Here is a 17,559-nt window from a genome sequence, read left to right on the forward strand (position 1 = left end):
TGACATTTTGACAACTAGTTCTCAATTTGTCTGTCGTAGTTAGGCAACAACAAAGCAGACGGTAATACTTAACTTTCAAAACCTTGGGCACGGGGAGGGGATGGGGACAAGGATGGGGACACGGGCACAGCTGGCACCCGGTGCCCTCAAGCAGGGAAAGGTCAGGACTGGGTGCACCCACGAGTGCTGCTGGCTCCCAAAAGCATGGGCTGCGTCCATAGGGAGGCTGCTGGAGGGTCCCTCTTTGTGGGTGATGGAGTGGGACGGGGTTGGGGCTCACCCCATGGCCGGGGGCCCTGGAGCTGAGCGCTGACATTTCCTCTCTGTGCCTGACCCTTTTTTCTGTTCTCTCTGTTATCTCAAATAATGTCACTGCCTCTTTAGCATCTATTCATCAGAGCAGAAAGAAGGCACTGCTGACACAGATTAAACAAAAATACCATCTGTGCCTCGCGGGGCAGGGCAGCACCCACCGGCCCCAAAGCAGCAGGGTTACCGTGGGGGGAAGCAGCTTGGAGCAGCACCCCAAAAACACGATGGAAGAGGTTTGGAAAGGGCATTTTGTATGAAGGGGTTCCTTGTTTCTGGGTTGTGACAGAGCCTTGCTGCCATGGAACACATCACTATCCCCCAGCACTTATGAGTTCAATATCCAGAAAATCCAGGACTCAAAGTGACCCCATGAGAACGCTGCATCCACACCTCCTGTCGCAGGAGGATGGAGCACAGCTCCTGCCCACCCTGGTGCTGGCTATTAAAGGCAAACCCCAGCTCGTCTGTCTTTCTGCAAAGCTCATAACATGAAAAATGAAGCTCAAGAAAAATTAGCCAAATTACCAGGCTAATCCTTCAGCAGCAATCTCTGCTCCACTGCACATCCGTAAAACGAGACGGCGCAGCACGGATGGGAAGCACTCATAGGGCTGTGGGCACGCAGGCACCAGGCTGGATCTGTGTACCCCATGCAGCTGAAGGGGGATTGAGGTGCTTCCCATACCCAGAACCCCACAGGTAACCCCATGATGCTAATGGAACTTGGGAGGAGGAATAAATGGAAAACACAGGTGTGCCTTTGCCTGCAGATGGATGTGAAATCCGTGCTTACTTCTAGCAAATTGGGATGGCTCCAGCTGCTGACTTATGCAATTCTGGTCCCTTGCAGCACAGGGAAGGCCGAGCCCTACACAGTACAGGGAGAGCAGCATCCTTGCCGTGGGGCAGCAGCAAAGCTGCAGGAAGCCTTGGGGGGTGGTTGGACCCCTGCTCACCCCACAGCTCCCACTGCAATTCAGATCATTCACACACTGCAGCACCTTCCCTGTGTCACCTCCAGCACATGCTGATAAAGCAGAGGCTGGCAAGGCGAAGCTGGAAGTTTGCAGACGAAAGCGTTACAGGTCGCAGATCTCCGTGGAGTTCATTCTGGGTAGAGCTGAGGCCTCCAGCTTCAGCCCTGGCACAGCTGAAAGATGAAAAATGAAGCAGAGACAGCACAGCCAGCAGGTGTGACTGCTGGTGAAGGGCTCGCACAGCTCAGTGGGCCGGTAACTGGAGGAGTCCACAGCACAAGGACCCAGCCAGCACAGGGTTATTGCCATCAGATGGCTCTTTGGCAGCTGCTATAAAGCAAAGGAGCTGCTGCTCAGATTTCCGCATCAGAGACCACCGCCCCAGTGCCTCCCCGAGGACTGGGAGCCTCGTGCCAGGTGGCAAGTCCCCAGCAACAAGAGGCACGAGGCAGCTGGCTTGGTGACACTCGGCCTGATGAAGATGAACCTGCCCTGCTGGCATCCCACAGAGCTGGGCCACAGCCACCTCCAGGAGCTGCACGCCTGCAGCTCAGCTCACAGCACGCTGCAGTGCCACCAGCACAGTCAGGCTGGGCACAGCCCAAGGTAACATCTAAGGGGCTGCACTGCTGCTCCCTTCACACTACAGGAGCGCTGGATTTCACCGCACCGGGCTAAAGAGTTGATCTGCTGAAATCACCAGTGTTAATTCTGATTTAAAGCAACTCAAACTTGTATTCAGTTCTTTGCCTACCGTGGCTGCAAGGCCTCCTTCTAAGGAAAGCAAAGCATCCTAATGAGGATCAACCCCAGACACGTTGTTTTGAAGCGAAGTTTCTTCACAGAGAATCTGGCATTCCTTTGTGCTCACGAGGAGAAGCTACAGACACATGTAAGCAGTCAGGGAGTCAACACGCATCCAGATACTCACATTGATTACGCTGTATTAGGAAATGGTAAATTATTTATCAGGCTTTCTGACTTGTGATTAGTGTAAAGCCGTTCTCGGATGCAAATTGGAATTGTAATTAGACATGTAGAAAACCAGCATCTGAAACCTGTTTTTATTGAAGCAGTGTAAGGTACTTTTTCCCCTTTTGTAGCCAACATAATTATCAAAGAACGCTTTGCATGTATAAAATATCACTTTATTAAAACCAGACAGTTCTATGCCCTACCAGTGAAATAAACCTGGTCACCAGGATGCCAAGATCCTAGAGCTGGTAGACCTCAACTTGTCACACTTCATCTTTCCTTTTTTTATATATCCCTGCACTGGAAGAGAAAGGCACCCCCACCCCTGCAGCTTTAACACCTGGCTCCTATGGAATTACCCTTTGAACAGCCAACATTTGAACCAGACCTCATGCATATGAGCAGAAACCAGTCTGGCTATAGGACCCTGTTTATCAGCCCAGACAGAAATTATGGGAAAGGGGGAAAACAGTGACAATTTCATTAGGGTTGTGCTACCTTTTTTTTTTTCCATTTTAATTATCTAAGTCTTAATTAGTAACAGCTAAGAGCTCTACTTAAACGTTTCCTCTCCACTGTGAACTGGAATCCAGGAGAAACAGAGACCCAAGTGTCAAGCCCTGAGCTGCCAAGACACTTCTCACCCAAAAATGTCACAGCGCTCTGCACATCCGCCTCGGCAGCCTGACTGCACACCCGCACAAGACGCCGAGGGAGAGGAGAAAAGACACCACATGCATCTGAAGCAGGAGAACCCAGCAAAGTGTCATCATCTGTGCTGGAATCCAGCCCACGCCCTCTCCTCCTGCCCCTTGAGATTAGCACAGCAGTTGAGTAAGTAAATTCAAACCAGGATTTCGTTGAGAGTCTGACTCCAACCCAGCACAAGTGCAAGCAGTCGCTTCTGGATCCTCACTGCAGCCCCCTCTCCCTCTGACACCAGACCTGAACTTGGCTCCGCACCCCCAGCACTGGGGAGAAGCACCCAGCAGCACGCAGGGCACAGCCAGCCACCGCTCTGAGGATGCAGTGCCGGGAGCTCAGCCCTGCCAGGGCTGGGAGCTTAACTCTCGGAGAGCGCGTGCAGCACTTCGGCATTTAAAGAGGAGGAGGAGTGCAGGGTCACCCCGGGGGCCCCGATGTCGGTCTCCCAGCATTCAAATCCACAGGCACACAAGTCTCGCTTGGCTGCTTCCACGGCCAGAGGGGTGGCATCTGCCAAGAGGAAGGCAAAAGCAGCCAGCGAGTCAGTGAGGGGCAGGAGCGGGCAGCCAGGGGGAGGACTGCACCCTTACGGCCTCGTGCGGGGTGAGAAGGGAGCACTGACCTGGTGGCAGCAGGGTGATGCCGCAGCCGCCGCCGCCAGCCCCGGTCAGCTTGCTGTGCAGACCATGGGAGGCTGTCACCCGGCACAGGCGGTCCAGGGAAGGATGGCCGACCCCGATGACATTCAGATGGTGCTGGTTTATATCAAACAGTTCCTAAAAGCAATTGCAGACACAGGGGATGAGCACGCACGGTGACAGCTGCTCTTCCCAGCCAACCCACAGCCACCCCATTTCTGTGGGGAGTTTGGTCACCAGCATTCTCGGCACCAAGGTCAAGGCCAGAACCCGTGCTGTTTGCCTGTCCCTGCCTCCAGCGTTACTTGTGCTGCTTCTGCACACCACAGTGACAGTGGTACAACAGCTTCTGGACCTCCTCACTCAGGACAGGGAAAATCCTTGTGGATGTTTATTTCAGGTGCTAAATCAGAGCTCTCTGACACCTCCCAGCTGCTCTGCCTCCTCCATCACATGGGCATTGAGCCGGAGACTGAACGAGCCCCTTGCTGGCCGTGGGAAGGGCACAAAGCCAGCTCTGCTCATCGCTGCCTGTCACCCCACGCTGCCATCTATCCAGTGTAACTAAATCCAGGGGACTTCTGACACAGCCAACTCAGAAGTGACACTGCTGGAGAGGCGATGCGGTATCCCCCTCCCTGGGCTATGAGCCAAGGGGCCTTGCAGCACTGCCAGAACCTGGCACCCAGCACAGCGGGGTCGAGAGGGACCTCACACCTTTCAAGAGCGGCACAAGCCATGCTGTGCCACAGGTGTGGGGCTGAGGAACAGAGGAAAGTGCTCGGCGAGCCGGGAGGGATGCTGCAGGCAGTGTCAGTCACACTGCTTGCCCTCGGGTCTCATGCCAGCACCACGCAGAACGAGGACTCTACCTGCAAGGGGATGAATTAGGCAGTTGCATGCAGAGTGCATACATCACAAGTTCTGTGCTGGGTTGGACAGACGTCCATGCAGAGGCCTCTTTATATGCCTGAGCGAGGGCACAGCGCTCTCTATGATGATCCAAGACACCTGTCATCTCCTGATCCAAAGTCTGCCAGGAATCAGATGACAGCTTATGACACACTAGACTAGTTCGATGGTTCAAATACAATGCTGTCCAGAACTGCCTATTTCAGAAGCAGCCAAATATATATATGTATATGCTGCATATAATCATCCGTGTCTCTGTGGGCTCTTCAGACTTGAAACAAACCAACAGATTCAATGCAGGGACCAGCTCACTGCAACTCTGCTTCCCAGGCATCGTATGCAAGACTTTCCGGCACCTTCCATAGGAGGATCTCAAAGCACACCTCAGAGCATCCCACAGAAGCACTCCTCTGCCCCACGTTCCTGACAGCTCAAGTAATGTGGCACTGAGGTGGGGAGGAGCTGTCTGAAGTCATGCTCTAAACAGCCTCTGGATCTCCCCAGCTCTGCCTTCATTCCCCCACAATGGGTACCAAAATCCTACCGTCCTCTTTGTAGAAAGGGAGCAGGACTTTGCTAAAAAGAGGTCCCAGGAGCAGCTCACCCCCACGCAGCATGAGATGCAGCACAGAGGGGAAAGACTGCACACAGACCAGCTCTGCACTGCTGCCCTGGGGAAGGCTGGGACAGGAAGCTCGCTGACTTGTGTGGGACGGGCACAGCCTGCCATTCCTGCCAGTGGCAGCAAAGACAAGCAGAGATCCTCACAGAGAGCCAAAGGATTCAGATGCTGTCAAAGAGCTGTACGGCTGGTACCAAATGGGTCCTATCCAAGTCAGCTGGCACCCTGGCCAGTCCAAGCCAGGCTTGCATCAGCTGGGATGCTGCCACGTGTCCTCACCCTGCAGCTGGAGGAATTGATGCTGCAATCCTCTCAGCTCTGCAAAAAAAACTTCTTCTACTCGGAAGAGCGTCTCCCCCCCACCACAGCAGCCTCTCCTCCTTCAAACAAAGCCAAGACAAATGCAGATCTTTGTATGCACCTCATGCATCAACGTCAGGTCAGCTCTGGCCATCGTTCTGTTTGTTATTCTCTGGAGCCAGGATGAGTGGTGAGCGATGGGAGCTGGCTCGTAACCGGTCCATCACAAACCGGTGGCTCCTGGGCTCTCTGCTTTTGCTCCAGACCTGGCAGTGACAGAGCAATGACTGCACAGCGCCTGCCAGAGCCACTGTGTCTGGCTGCAGTGGGGGGAGGCAGTATCTCAAGGCCAAACACTTCCCATTTCTTGACAAAGGGAAACAAAACCTCTATGGCTCTAAATCCCCAAAGCACAGACGCTCCATCCCTGTGCGCTGCTGCAGAGAGGTATGAGCAGCATTTTGTCCCCTGACTCGCAGAAGGGCATTAAAAGCGTCACACAGAGACCACAGTTTCACTCTGACCTGAACATTTCCTGCTATCAAATTCTTTCTTAGACCTAATGTTCTTTAAATGACATTTTGATGTTCAACAGTAACAGTGTCTAAAAATACTGGTGAACAAGCCCCTTACCTCCAGCACAGGGTAATACTCTGGTGATGGATTTGTAGGCATCGCTTCCAGAACACTTTGGCACTCCTGGGAAATTGCATCGATGGAGTCCAGCACGGGGTTCATTATAGCAGGGAACTGAGAAGCAGGAAAGGAGAGATGTGAGCAGACTGCTCACTCGACCTAATACCACTGGGATAAAACCAGCCCTGGTCTTGTGGAGCTGAACAATTCCTTCCCCATTCAGTGCTATTCATTGACAGAAAAGCCCAGTGCAGAGCAGGCTGATGCTAAGTAGCTCACACCTGCAGAAACCAGAGGAAGGAGCTATTCTTTGGTTGCAAGACTGATTTTTGCAGCAAGCCCTGCTAATTCTAGAGAGAAGGAAGCTGAACTCTTGCTCCCAGAGGATCTGTGTGTAAGAGAGGAGCAAGCAGGAATGCAGCAAGCATGAGAAAGTTCACAAGAGCTCCTGTGGGCCCTGCACAAGATCTGAGCTCACAGGGTTATGTCCTCACACCAGCTCACCACACACACCCAACCCTGCAGCCACGTGGACACTGCACCTTCAGGATCTTCTCCTTGACCCCAGCCACCAGGACCTTGGTGCTTCGTGGGACTTTTGTGTTGGTCAGCAAGATCCTCAGCGTCGGCACCCTGCAAGCAACAAGACATCCATCCCCAGCCTTTTTCCCTTCCCTGTACCTCAGCAGCTGCCCATCAGACAGCTGCTTCACACCCCACCCCATAAGTCCCATCTGAGTAACACACCCAAGACAAGGAGTCCATCAGTTTCTGGAAAGTTAAGCAGGCACTCAAGTGCTGGCTGGGGTCAGACTCCTTACTCTTAGTTACAATGAACAAATGTACCAGTGTCGTAAACAGGACTGTGATGTAGTTAGTGAAATTTGTGTTTTTCAAGTAAAAATTTTCTTGAAAATGCTATCTGTGAGACCAGCCAGCAGTAGCCATTAAGTGCTAATAGAGCAATTTCATGCACTGTGAAAGATTTTAATGGAGTCAGATTATACTTGGTTGGCAGGAGGCAGAGGGAAGATCCAGGACCTGGACTTGCTCTCTGCAGCTTGGTTTTCACACAGTCCTGTCACCAGGTAAGCAGAAGTTCCCCCTCCCCACAATGTCATTTGCTGCCAGGAGCAGATCCGTTCCTGCTGCCCATAATGCCATGAAATTAATATTGATCCTTTGTGCTGTGTTCATCTTATGTCAGATAATGACCAAACATTTCATTGTTCTCATCCACCCCAAACCAAGACAACACTCAAGCTACCCACACCCACAGCAAGTTCTGGCTGCCCTTCCACGACGCTGCCAGCAATCTCTCATCAATCTCCTACAATGTAACATCCACCCTATACGTTTTTGACATATTCCACCCACCGTATGCAAGTGTTATTTTTAAACTCCAATATTACCTTTTTAATGATGTGATCTTTCCTGATTGGTATCTCAGGGCTCCACCTAAAGTAAAATACATGCATTGTCTGAGTACACAGCGAGCCGAGAGATAACGCAGCGCCGTAAGAGACAGAAGGTCTTTCATCTTCAGAACCTCACCCACAGCATATGACAGTAATTGCAAGAAACACCAGCTAAATGAACCATGTTCTCAGACAGCATGAATCTGCCTAACCCTGCTGACTTAATGAGAGGGTCTGGCTGGACGCAGTTAACCCAGAGCTTTTCCCTTTGCTCTCCTCTACTCCAGAACTGCATTAATTTAGTATTTTTTATTTTATTTATTTTTTTTAAAGGCAAAGAGTTTGGCCAGCATTAAATCTTCACCGGAGAATGGAGCAGCGATTCCCTGGGGCAGAGTCAAGCACTGGGTTTCAGATCAGACTGAGTGTGTGCACTCATGTCAGCAGTGGAATTCCACCGTCCGGAAGGAATCTCTCTCTTGGCTCCTGCTTTCACCAAGGCATTGAGATTAGGTCTCATTAGAATGATTATTACAAGAAAATCTCCACAGACACTTCCAAAACACTTGGAAGTCTCTACTAATTGAAGGTAAATGACAGCTGTCTGACAGCATTTTTCTCCTGCATTATTTCTGGGACAGGATTACACTTCTCTGCTCACAGCAGAATGTTTCAGTTTCAGTACTTTGCAGCAGGACCTCTGTCCAGGGAATGCAGCAACACCCCAGTCCCAGCCTACAGCTGGGATAAACCAACAGAGAAGGGTCCAAACAGATCTGGATTTGGGAGTTTCTGCTCCCTCTGCCCTCCCTTGGTGCAGTAAGCAGCTTGTTCTAACCAGCTTTCCTGCAGCAACCTCAAACAAGTCTTATTATGTGCAGAACTGCAGCTCGTGGTGTCTGCTCACTGCCTTCCACAGCTGACAGACGGTTTGCAGCAGGGAACAGAAATGTGGCAGGTGCTCCACCACCTCAGAGCCCTGTGCTGGGGAGCAGCAAACACACGTACCCCAAGTACCAACAGCATTATCCACACCCGAGGGATTGCCGTGGATCACACGCTCCCCCTGGAAGGCCCAGCTGTTGATCAGTCTCATCTCTTCTTCTGTCCATCTGGAAGGCAAGAAAAAGACTCAAACACACAACCAAAACCAGCACACAAGGAGTGACAGAAAGAAGCACATCAATGCAAGTCCAGACCCATCCCCACCCCCTGACATCGCTCCCACACACCTTGGCCTGAGATCCTGCTTGCTGACACACAAGACAGCAAATGCAGCAAGAGAGCCCTAGTAGTTGCATTTCACACGTGTAACTCCAGTCTCTAATTACCAGCTGCTCAGCTGCAGAAGCCTCACAAATTGGGTCAAAAGATGCTGTTAGGACTGATTTAGTAGCTCCAGCAAAGACTTTGATTTTTAGGGATTAACTCCTAACACTTTGTGGCACGCTGGGTGCTGGCACTTACAACACAAAAGGGAACCAAATGCTGAACCTCGAGGTGTTATGCTAAAAACACAGGAACAGGGCTTTCTGTTGCCTTAAAAGCAGTCACACGTTGGTAAGTGCTTTGAGAGTTTAAATGCTGGCACAAAGGGCTTGGTGCTGGGTCACACTCAGCAAGGATCAAGGCCCCTGACTGAACACACTAATTAACAGGCTGCAGCAGCACAAAAAGCAAACACAGAGCTGCCAGTTACCAAGCCCTTGTTGGCTGCAGCATCACCACAATATCTTCTCAAAAGCCTACAGCTCTGGGCCTGCCTGTGCAAGGCAGCACCCACACAAACACAGCCCAGAATTCAGCAGTTTTCTAACCCTGCCTCTGACTCTGCCATAAATGAACCCCTCAAACCCAGCCCCAGGGATCCAGCTGGCACCCTGCACTCTGCTGTAACACTTGGGCTCTGCAGCCCACACACACATCCCAAGCTGCTGTTAGGATGGCCTGATGCATAGGAGCATCAGATAGCCCAGCAGCAGTGATGTTCTGCTGAGACCAAAGCTGGTGTTTGGTGCAGTGACAATGCACGTTCAACAGGTTTTTAGGATACAGGGCCCCAAATAGGAACAACATAACAGAGGCACAGATGTTAGATAAGCATAAAGCACCCTTAAACAAGGGAAACAGTTACTGACCACTGCTAAGGCAGGGCAGAAATCATGAGAGCCACCTGTAACCTGGAAACCTCTTAATAGAGCTCCCCATTTCCCCAGGCCACAGCTGAACATCTTCATCCATCTCCACACTTCTTTAATTTCACTTGCCAACATTTAATCTGCGAAGCATTCATGAAAGCAGCTCACACCACCACTCCTCAAAATAGAAGCGCAGTTTGCTGTAAACCACTTGTTTTTAATCCTCTTTGAGAGGCTGCGATTCCTCTCTACACAGGAGTCATTATATCACGCTGTTCTTTTCTTGCCATGTTAAGCAAAAACCTTCTGAAGTCTGACACCCCCATCTCTCACCCCTCTGCGTGCCAGCTGGAAGGAAAAAAAAGCATGCTGTATTCAAGCTGAAGCTAAGAAGTGAGAGCAGGGGATGAAGACATCCACGCTGCTCACTGTCTGGTTCAGAACTGGCCTTTCATTTCTGACTACAGGGAGATTCGCCTGAGCACAGCTCACAAATGGCTCCTTTTAGGAATGCCTTTCTGGGTCAGACTGCTAGCTCAGGTTCTGAAGCAGAACACAGCCATCCCCTCGCTTGCTGTTTCACTTTCAGGCCCACATAAAATCCACAGAAGGCAGCTATAAAGGGTTGCACCTGGCAGACAGTGAACAATGGAGGGTTCTGCAGCTCCAGCTGTGATATGCATCTTTAAACAGAGCCTCCTTAGACACACAGCAGAGCAGACCAGTTTTTCAAGACTGAGCTCCAACAGAAAGCAATGCAGGGTGGAGGGAAAGAAATTCCCTTTCAGCAGCCACTGATAAAGAGAAAACTCAGGTAGGAAATCAGAAGGAAATGGACCACATGCAGGAAAAAAATAATGATCCATGTGAAAACACAGGGAAACAAAGACAGAAAGAATCCCTGACTCCTTGAGGACTCAAAGTAAAACCTAAAAGATGATCACAGAGAAGAAATAGAGGTTTTTATAAAAAAAATACTTATCTACCACATTAAAGAATGTGTGTTACTTTCATGACAAAATAAAGCTATCTGTATCTTACGAAGCAAACAGTGACTCGAATGTGTGAGTTTCACCAAATCTCTGCATCCAGCTGCTTTTGTCAGAAGGAATGAACTGTAAACACAATTCACAGAGCCCTGGGCAGGGCACACCTCTGCTGCTGGGAAGACAGGCAGCAATGGGAGGGGAAGGGAAAGGAGCTGGGTTCAGGGTCCTACCACCACAACCAGTTGGACAGAGAGACCAAGAGAGGTACTGGAATTTGCTAAGATGGGGCACAAACAGAACCTCCCACAGCCCTAACGTGCATGCTGAAGGCAGGGAGGATTCTTGGAGGCATTACCTGGCTGTGGCCTCCCCATCCTTCAGAGGGCAGGAGATGGCTCTGCAGGCATGCAGCAGTGCTGCCGCCAAGCACACAGCATAGGCAGCACTCGAGCCCAGCCCAGCTCCTGTGGGCAGCTCAGACCACACGGCTATGTCCACGCTGGGAACATCTCTGAAACACAAACACACAGGTGGTAATGGTGACCTCGAATTCCATCTCGAAACGTTTCAAAGGCAAAAGATGCCGATGGGGACAGATCACAGGAAAAGCTGGCGAAAACTGGCAACATCAGCACATGCATAACACATCCGAGGCACAGGGGCTTCAGTTAGCACAGCTGAGTAGCCTCACTAAGCCATTGTGCTCGAACAAAGCCTTGCTGAATTGGATCTATGATTAGCACAGCTTGTCGAGGGCACTTTGTAACTAAGTGCTTGGGCAGCACCAAAAAGAGTCCCTTCAAAGATTTGGAAGCATGATACAAACTCACAGCTGTATTATTGCATTCCTCTGGAGCAAGAAGCTGATGTACACTGAAACATGCACATTTTGTGGCCATGTGCCCCCTTCTCCACTGAACTTATCTGGGCTACAACAGCCCTGAGCTGTAGTGACCCCACATTCTCAAATTTTGAAGCAGACTCAGCCCACAAAAGGTATCAGGCACTGTTCACAGCTCACCTCCGCAGACATTCTTCTAGTCTAACGAAACCTCTTGCTGGGCCAGAACAGATGTCTGTCTATCTGCTTCCGCTGACTGTACAGGAAGGGTACAGTGATTGAAGCATCTCAAAGTCAGGTGCTTAAATGGGAGCAGACGACTCCCAGCCCACCTGCCTGGGGCACCCCATCCCCTGAACTCAGAGCTCTGAAAGAGTCCCTGAGGTGCACAGAGCCTAAATAAAGCACGATTCCCTTCAATTTCTTCTTTTGCATCAAATATTTGCTTTCTTCCTATGACTTTAGAGAAGCAATTAAAGATGAAAGCTCAAGTCAGCATGTTTATTCTGGGGCAAGAAGACAACCTTACCCATACTTAGCTGAAATAGCCAGACACATATAAAGAAAGGCAAGAATTGCAAGGCTGTCAGGAGCTGAGGCATCGGCAGCAATTCCAGCAAACTCTTTCAGCACATCCAGCTGTTCTACGCTGGGGGACTTTGATTCATCAAAGTCAGCTATGGAGGCAAGCAGGGGAGAATTTCAACACTTAGAAACCAGAAAATTGTTCAACTTGAAAAAGTCGTATTTACAAGAACAGGAGCTACCTTCACGTTCCACCTACAAGCCTCTCGGCGAAGAACCTTTTCCTGATATCCGATAAAACAAAAGCAACCCGAGCATCCTGTACGCCCTCAGCCCCACACCTACACTACACACAGAGGTCGGAGGTGGAAAGGACCCCCGAAGGCCGTCTGTTCCCACCGCCTGCAGTGCACCCACGGCCCCGACCCCATGCCTCACCACCCCACCTGCGATGCGGCCCCGCAGGACGCGGAGCTCGGCCACGTCCCATTCCCTCCGCACTCCGACGCCGGGCAGACGGACGCACAGCCGCTCTCCGTCGCCGTGCCGCAGCCGCAGGAAGGTGCGCAGACCCAGCGCCACGGCCAGGGCCGCCTGAGGGAGAGACGGGGCCGTCAGCGGGGCCGTACCGCGCCGCGGAGAGCCGGGACGGTGTGGCTCTTACCTTGCCGTGCACCACGGCGTGCTCGCCGTGCAGGATCACCTTCCCCGGGGCGGACACCAGCAGGCCGCGCTCCGGCATCGCCGCCGAGAGGAGAACGCCGCGATCTCCGAGGGTCCCGCTCCGCCGCGGCTTCAACCACGCGCCGACCTCCAGGCGGAGTGACGGCGCCGCTAACCAATAGCGGCTTCGCCCCGCCTCGTCCCGCTGAGCTCAAACCAATCGCGGAGCTCTTTTCGGGGGCGGGGTTTCAGAGCAGCCAATCGGAAAGCGGCGGCGCGGAGTGGCGCGGCGCTGGGGTGACGGCGACGAGGAGGGACGGGGGCCGAGTGGGACCGGAGGCTACGGCGGCCGGGAGGAATGTTGCGACGGGCGGCGGGGCGCGGGCTGGGCAGTGCGCTGTGGGCGCTGGCGGGGCGAGGTCGGAGCTGCAAAGCGGGCGGGTGAGTGAGTGAGTGAGTGAGCGCGGGGCCGGGCTAAGGGTGCCCTCAGGGCTCGGTCGCTCTGGGCCTTCCCACGGCGCTGTGCTCCTTTCGAAGCCTGGGTGCTCCCGGCCTTCTCCCAGCGCCCCCTCGGGGCCTGCACGCCCCTCGCCCCTCGACGCCTTTTCCCCCTCGGTGTCCGTGCCGCCCTCACACCCTGGGTCTCTCCGCAGCCCTGAGCGAGGCCCTCGCAGCGCCCGCAGCCCCAGGATCTACACGAGGACGGGAGATGAAGGTAAGGCTGAGCAGGCAGCGGGGAGCACGGGGCGCCGCACGGCTGCCAGCCTCCGACCCGGGCGCTTCTCAAAGGCTTCTCCAGCACCTTCACTGGGGAGAGGAGGCCGAAGGCTGACCGCATCTTTGAAGCTCTGGGGACGACGGATGAGCTGAGCTCCGCCATCGGGTGAGCCCTGATAGCCCACGTTGCTCAGGGAATAACACACACACAGCTGTGGCTTTGCTTCCAGCTAAACCCGCTTCTCTGCTCGCAGGCTTGCTAGTGAGCTGAGCAGTGAGAAGGGCCATGCGTTTGTGGAACAGCTTCACAAGGTGAGTGTTGATGATAGGCCTGACCCGCTGTGCTGACTGCACGTATTCTTAAATACTCCTGTTGACACATAGGAACTGAATTAACCTAGTATTGCGTGTTAAAATAGCGTCTAGACTCTGTGCCGTGATTGATTGCTCTCTAAGGAGTAAACATTTTTAGCCAGAAAGGATGGTAGTAAATCAAGTAGGTCAGTTGTGGGCAGTTGCTCTGCTGCACCAGGGGAGATTCAGGCTGGACATTAGGAAATACTGCTAATTTTTCTGAAAGAGTGGTCAGGCACTGGAATGGGCTGCCCAGGCAGGTGGTGAAGGCACCGACCCTGGAGGTGTTCAAGGAACGTTTGCACGTTGTGTTGAGGGACGTGGTTTAGCGAGAACTATTGGTGATGGGTGGATGGTTGGACTGGATGATCTTGTAGGTCCTTTCCAACCTTGGTGATTCTGTGGTTCAGACAGTGTGTACCCAGATCTGTTCCTCCGTGCAGTCACAGGCATGAGTTTAGTTTTTCATGTAGCCTCAGTTTTGAAATGGGAATGTAACCATGTGGGCGTGATGGTGGGAGACAGCTCCCACTGTTGCAGTGTGTGGGTTATACTAATGAGCTTTGCTATGGAGAGGAACTCAAAAGAAGCTAATTAGAGATCTTACAAAGCTTTACTAAGTTGCCTCTGAAATATCTCATGTAATGGAGAGATGCTCCTTTTGGAAACAGCTGTGCCATCAAGCCAGCGTTGTCTCCAACTGTTTGTCACTGCTTTTCCTTCAGAGGTTACTGCTTTGGTGTTCTACCAGCAAAGGGATTATATGAGCACATCCTGGCCTGCTCTCTGCACAGTCAGCCAGGGTGGCTTAATGTGCCAGTGAAAACGAGTGCACGTGGTAATCTGGCTTCTCATAAAGCAATTAGGGAGCACTTATCTGATCCCTCCTGCCAGCAGGCTGGGGATGATGAACAACAAGGGTAGGATCTTCTTTAATCAGCACAACCAGCTGTCGCCTCCCAGAGCTCGCTGCGGTTGTACTGGAGAATCAAGGGATAATGGAAGCACTTCTTGTTTTTGTCTCGATTGCCACATCTAGGTCCAGTGTATGCTGCAGGATGTGGGCTCCAACATCGCAACACCTCTCTCCTCAGCCAGGGAAGCTCACTTAAGTAAGCCTCAGAGCTCCTTTCCTGGGCTAACAGTTCTTGCATCCAGTGCATCTCACACTGGCGATGGGGAGGCTCTTCCAGCGGGTGGTGATCAGAGCTGCCCAAGGGCTGCTCCACACCACGTGTGTGGGTGCTGAATGAGCAGCACGTGGTCTCACAAGCTGCTGCTGCTGCATCTGTGTCACCGAGTGTAAGCTGCCCTGGGGCACTGCCCCAAAATTGACACGCAGCCACAGCTGCCGAATGGGGAGCTGGACTTGATCCAGCAAGATGATTTTTTTCGGATGCGTTCTCAAGATTTGCTGGTCTAAGAAATGTGAAAGTAGAGCCCTATCTGTAGGCTGAATGACTCCTGCATTTCTTGTAGCTGACTTTTCTTTTCTCTCTGTAGAAAGAACATCTTTTAGTGAGGAGCCTGTTCTGGAGCTGGAGAAGTGGATTGACAGATATTCAGAGCAGCTTCCTCCGCTTAGAGCTTTCATCTTGCCAGTAGGTACTGCTTATGCCACTCACTGACAGGAGAAGGCTGGCCTTGTTAGGGTAAATCTGCTTTACTGTTTGCCTTGGGAGCTGGGGGAAAACAGCTTGTGAAGCTGTTTTTTTGTGTGGACAAATACCAAGGAAAGCAGAGAGAAGGAACAGGTCAAGTGAAATTTCTCCATCCTTCTGCCACGTAATGCAGCATTTAGTTGTGCGTGTGTGAGATGTGATAAGCTTTGCTGCAATTATACAGTAAGGTGCATAAGGTGCATGGTTACCTGTTGTTAGCAGACACTGATGTGCTGTTTCATTGTTGTTTCAGTCAGGAGGCAAAAGCAGTGCTGCTCTCCATTTTTCCCGAGCTGTCTGTCGCAGAGCTGAGAGGTGGTGAGTGTTGGCTGTTAGTGTAACTGAACCAAATGGACAGAAGGTGATCATACTGTTACAACAAGAGCAAATTGTCACAACCACAGCAACTGACCATAGCTGTTCTGCACTCAGCTCTGCATGTTTGTGTTAGTCAAATTCCTAGAGTGCAGTCAGCAAAAAAACCTAAATCTCTCTTTCCTCCCCTGGACTGGTTCATATGAGCCAAGAACTTCAGAAAGGACAGGTTTGTGTAGAGATGCATCTGTATTCAGCTAGTATCCCGTTTGCTACGTATACTTTGTAGGTGAGAAGGTATGAAAGCTGGCATGCTGACAGGCAGAATGTGGTGAGGTCTGATGCTCCAGGATGCTCACAGCTAGCCAGATAAATAAACTGAAACTCCTTTTCTTGCCTAGTGTGGTTCCTCTAGTACAAGCAGGGGAAGCAGATCCAAATGTGGCCAAATACTTAAACAGGTAAAGAAATCCATCTCCTTTCTCTGTACTGCTGAAGCTTGCTTGGTGTTGTTCCCTCACTCATTGTAAAACTGTGGGGCTTCACCTTTCAAGGAGTTTACCTTCTAGATTTTGAAATCTGAAGAAGCAGCTTTTTGCATGTTGTTGCATGGCCTTGTAAGTGTCTGCAGAGACTACTGGGGTGCTGAGGGGGCAGCCAATTAACTTTCTGCTTTAAGACTACAATCACCTCTTGCGTGGATTTTCTGCCTTGCTTTACTTCCAGTTCTTGTGCTGTAACGTGCCTTGTTGCACAGCTGCGTGCTGCTGGTTACACCTGATGTGAGAGGCAGTTTCATTGCTTTTCCCTTGGTTTACAGACTGAGCGACTACCTCTTCGTTCTGGCACGTTATGCTGCAATGAAGGAAGGGAAGGAAGAGAAAATATATACAAAGCCAGAACCATAACTGGAATGGGATGTTTGTGTTGTAGATCTTGGGAAATTAAATCCAGCAGAGTGCTTTCCCCAGGCATGGATGGGAAAGAGAGCAAGCCTGAATTGGGAATGTGAGCTGCCAAAGACTTCCAGTTAACATGATCAGGACCTTGTTCATAAATGCTGTAAGGAATACAGCTGTTCTGTTCACTAGGCTTCTCAGTAACACAGTGGTGTTGGTTTCAGAATTACTCTTTGCCCTGGAGCAGAGGTGAGACAGGAGACTTCTAATAACTCCAGCTGATTTCTGGAGTTGTCTTAATTTCCCTGGGCAGCAGCAGGTTCTGTGGAAAGACTTTGACAGGGCTCTGAGGTATGAAGAAAAGAAAACAATCAGCTTTCCTTTGTAAGTCATAATGCTCATACAGAACAGGTACTGTGCTGAGATTCAGGAACTCTGTCCACAAGCTTTGAAATAATAAATGTGATTTACTTGTACCAAAGGGCCCTTAACTGTCATGCTTTAATACTGAGCCCAGCTTGCTTTTCTTTTTTAAGTTGCTTTCAATCCATCAGCTCTAGCTGAAGCTGAGCTGTGTAGATTTACAGGAACACACTTAGAATTCTTTGGCTCTGGCTGTCTCTCTTTATGCACGTGAAAAATGTGTCTGTGCTGGCAATCCCACGCATCCTCTGCCAGGAACACACTTGTGTAGAACAGGATTAAAAGAGGAAGGGCCAAATCCTGCAGGTCGTGTGCAGGCAAGATCTGCTTAGTTAGCTGGGGTTGAGTCCCTGCAGGGCTGCCCCTCCCAGCACACAGAGACCCCTTGAGACCAGCTTGGGGTTGTGATGAGGGGCCTGGAGCTTCAGCTGATGCAGTGAGAGGTGAAAGCAAGAGGCCAGTAGCTACAGGTGTTCATATCTCAGACCTATGAACGTTCTGAGGAGTTTCACTCCTGTGGAGCATTCAGCAGAGGGCAT

At 51.3% G+C, this 17,559-nt stretch overlaps 2 protein-coding genes across 2 annotated transcripts; one reads left to right on the forward strand and one right to left on the reverse strand.

Annotated features, from left to right (window-relative positions):
- Positions 1-2,415: 2,415 nt before the first annotated feature.
- Positions 2,416-12,773, reverse strand: MVK (mevalonate kinase). The gene is made up of 10 exons (XM_042829208.1): positions 12,653-12,773; positions 12,435-12,582; positions 11,993-12,140; positions 10,978-11,133; positions 8,504-8,607; positions 7,490-7,535; positions 6,620-6,710; positions 6,075-6,191; positions 3,592-3,745; positions 2,416-3,479 (listed from the first exon to the last, which is right to left on the reverse strand). Exons 1-10 carry the CDS (start codon positions 12,728-12,730, stop codon positions 3,328-3,330), a joined length of 1,194 nt encoding a protein of 397 aa, XP_042685142.1. The 5' UTR covers positions 12,731-12,773; the 3' UTR covers positions 2,416-3,327.
- Positions 12,774-13,009: 236 nt separating this feature from the next.
- Positions 13,010-17,073, forward strand: MMAB (metabolism of cobalamin associated B). Its single transcript, XM_042829092.1, has 9 exons — positions 13,010-13,092; positions 13,305-13,366; positions 13,441-13,534; positions 13,623-13,680; positions 14,762-14,834; positions 15,226-15,323; positions 15,637-15,701; positions 16,100-16,159; positions 16,519-17,073. The coding sequence occupies exons 1-9, from the start codon at positions 13,010-13,012 to the stop codon at positions 16,604-16,606; spliced, it is 681 nt and encodes a 226-aa protein (XP_042685026.1). The 3' UTR covers positions 16,607-17,073.
- The last annotated feature ends 486 nt before the right edge of the window (positions 17,074-17,559 follow it).

This window comes from Centrocercus urophasianus, unplaced genomic scaffold (assembly GCF_019232065.1).
Source record: "Centrocercus urophasianus isolate 14NV4802_14NV808 unplaced genomic scaffold, USGS_Curo_1.0 seq_30, whole genome shotgun sequence".
NCBI lineage: Eukaryota > Metazoa > Chordata > Aves > Galliformes > Phasianidae > Centrocercus > Centrocercus urophasianus.

Excerpts from the sequence above, each read along its gene's own strand:
- MVK (XM_042829208.1), bottom strand. The coding sequence starts at position 12,730 with ATGCCGGAGCGCGGCCTGCTGGTGTCCGCCCCGGGGAAGGTGATCCTG. Across the intron at positions 11,134-11,992 it reads GCTATTTCAGCTAAGTATGG|AGATGTTCCCAGCGTGGACA; the intron begins GTAAGGTTGTCT and ends TTTGTGTTTCAG. Across the intron at positions 3,480-3,591 it reads CATCACCCTGCTGCCACCAG|ATGCCACCCCTCTGGCCGTG; the intron begins GTCAGTGCTCCC and ends TCCTCTTGGCAG.
- MMAB (XM_042829092.1), top strand. The coding sequence starts at position 13,010 with ATGTTGCGACGGGCGGCGGGGCGCGGGCTGGGCAGTGCGCTGTGGGCG. Across the intron at positions 13,367-13,440 it reads CACGAGGACGGGAGATGAAG|GCTTCTCCAGCACCTTCACT; the intron begins GTAAGGCTGAGC and ends CGCTTCTCAAAG. Across the intron at positions 13,535-13,622 it reads GAGCTGAGCTCCGCCATCGG|GCTTGCTAGTGAGCTGAGCA; the intron begins GTGAGCCCTGAT and ends CTCTGCTCGCAG.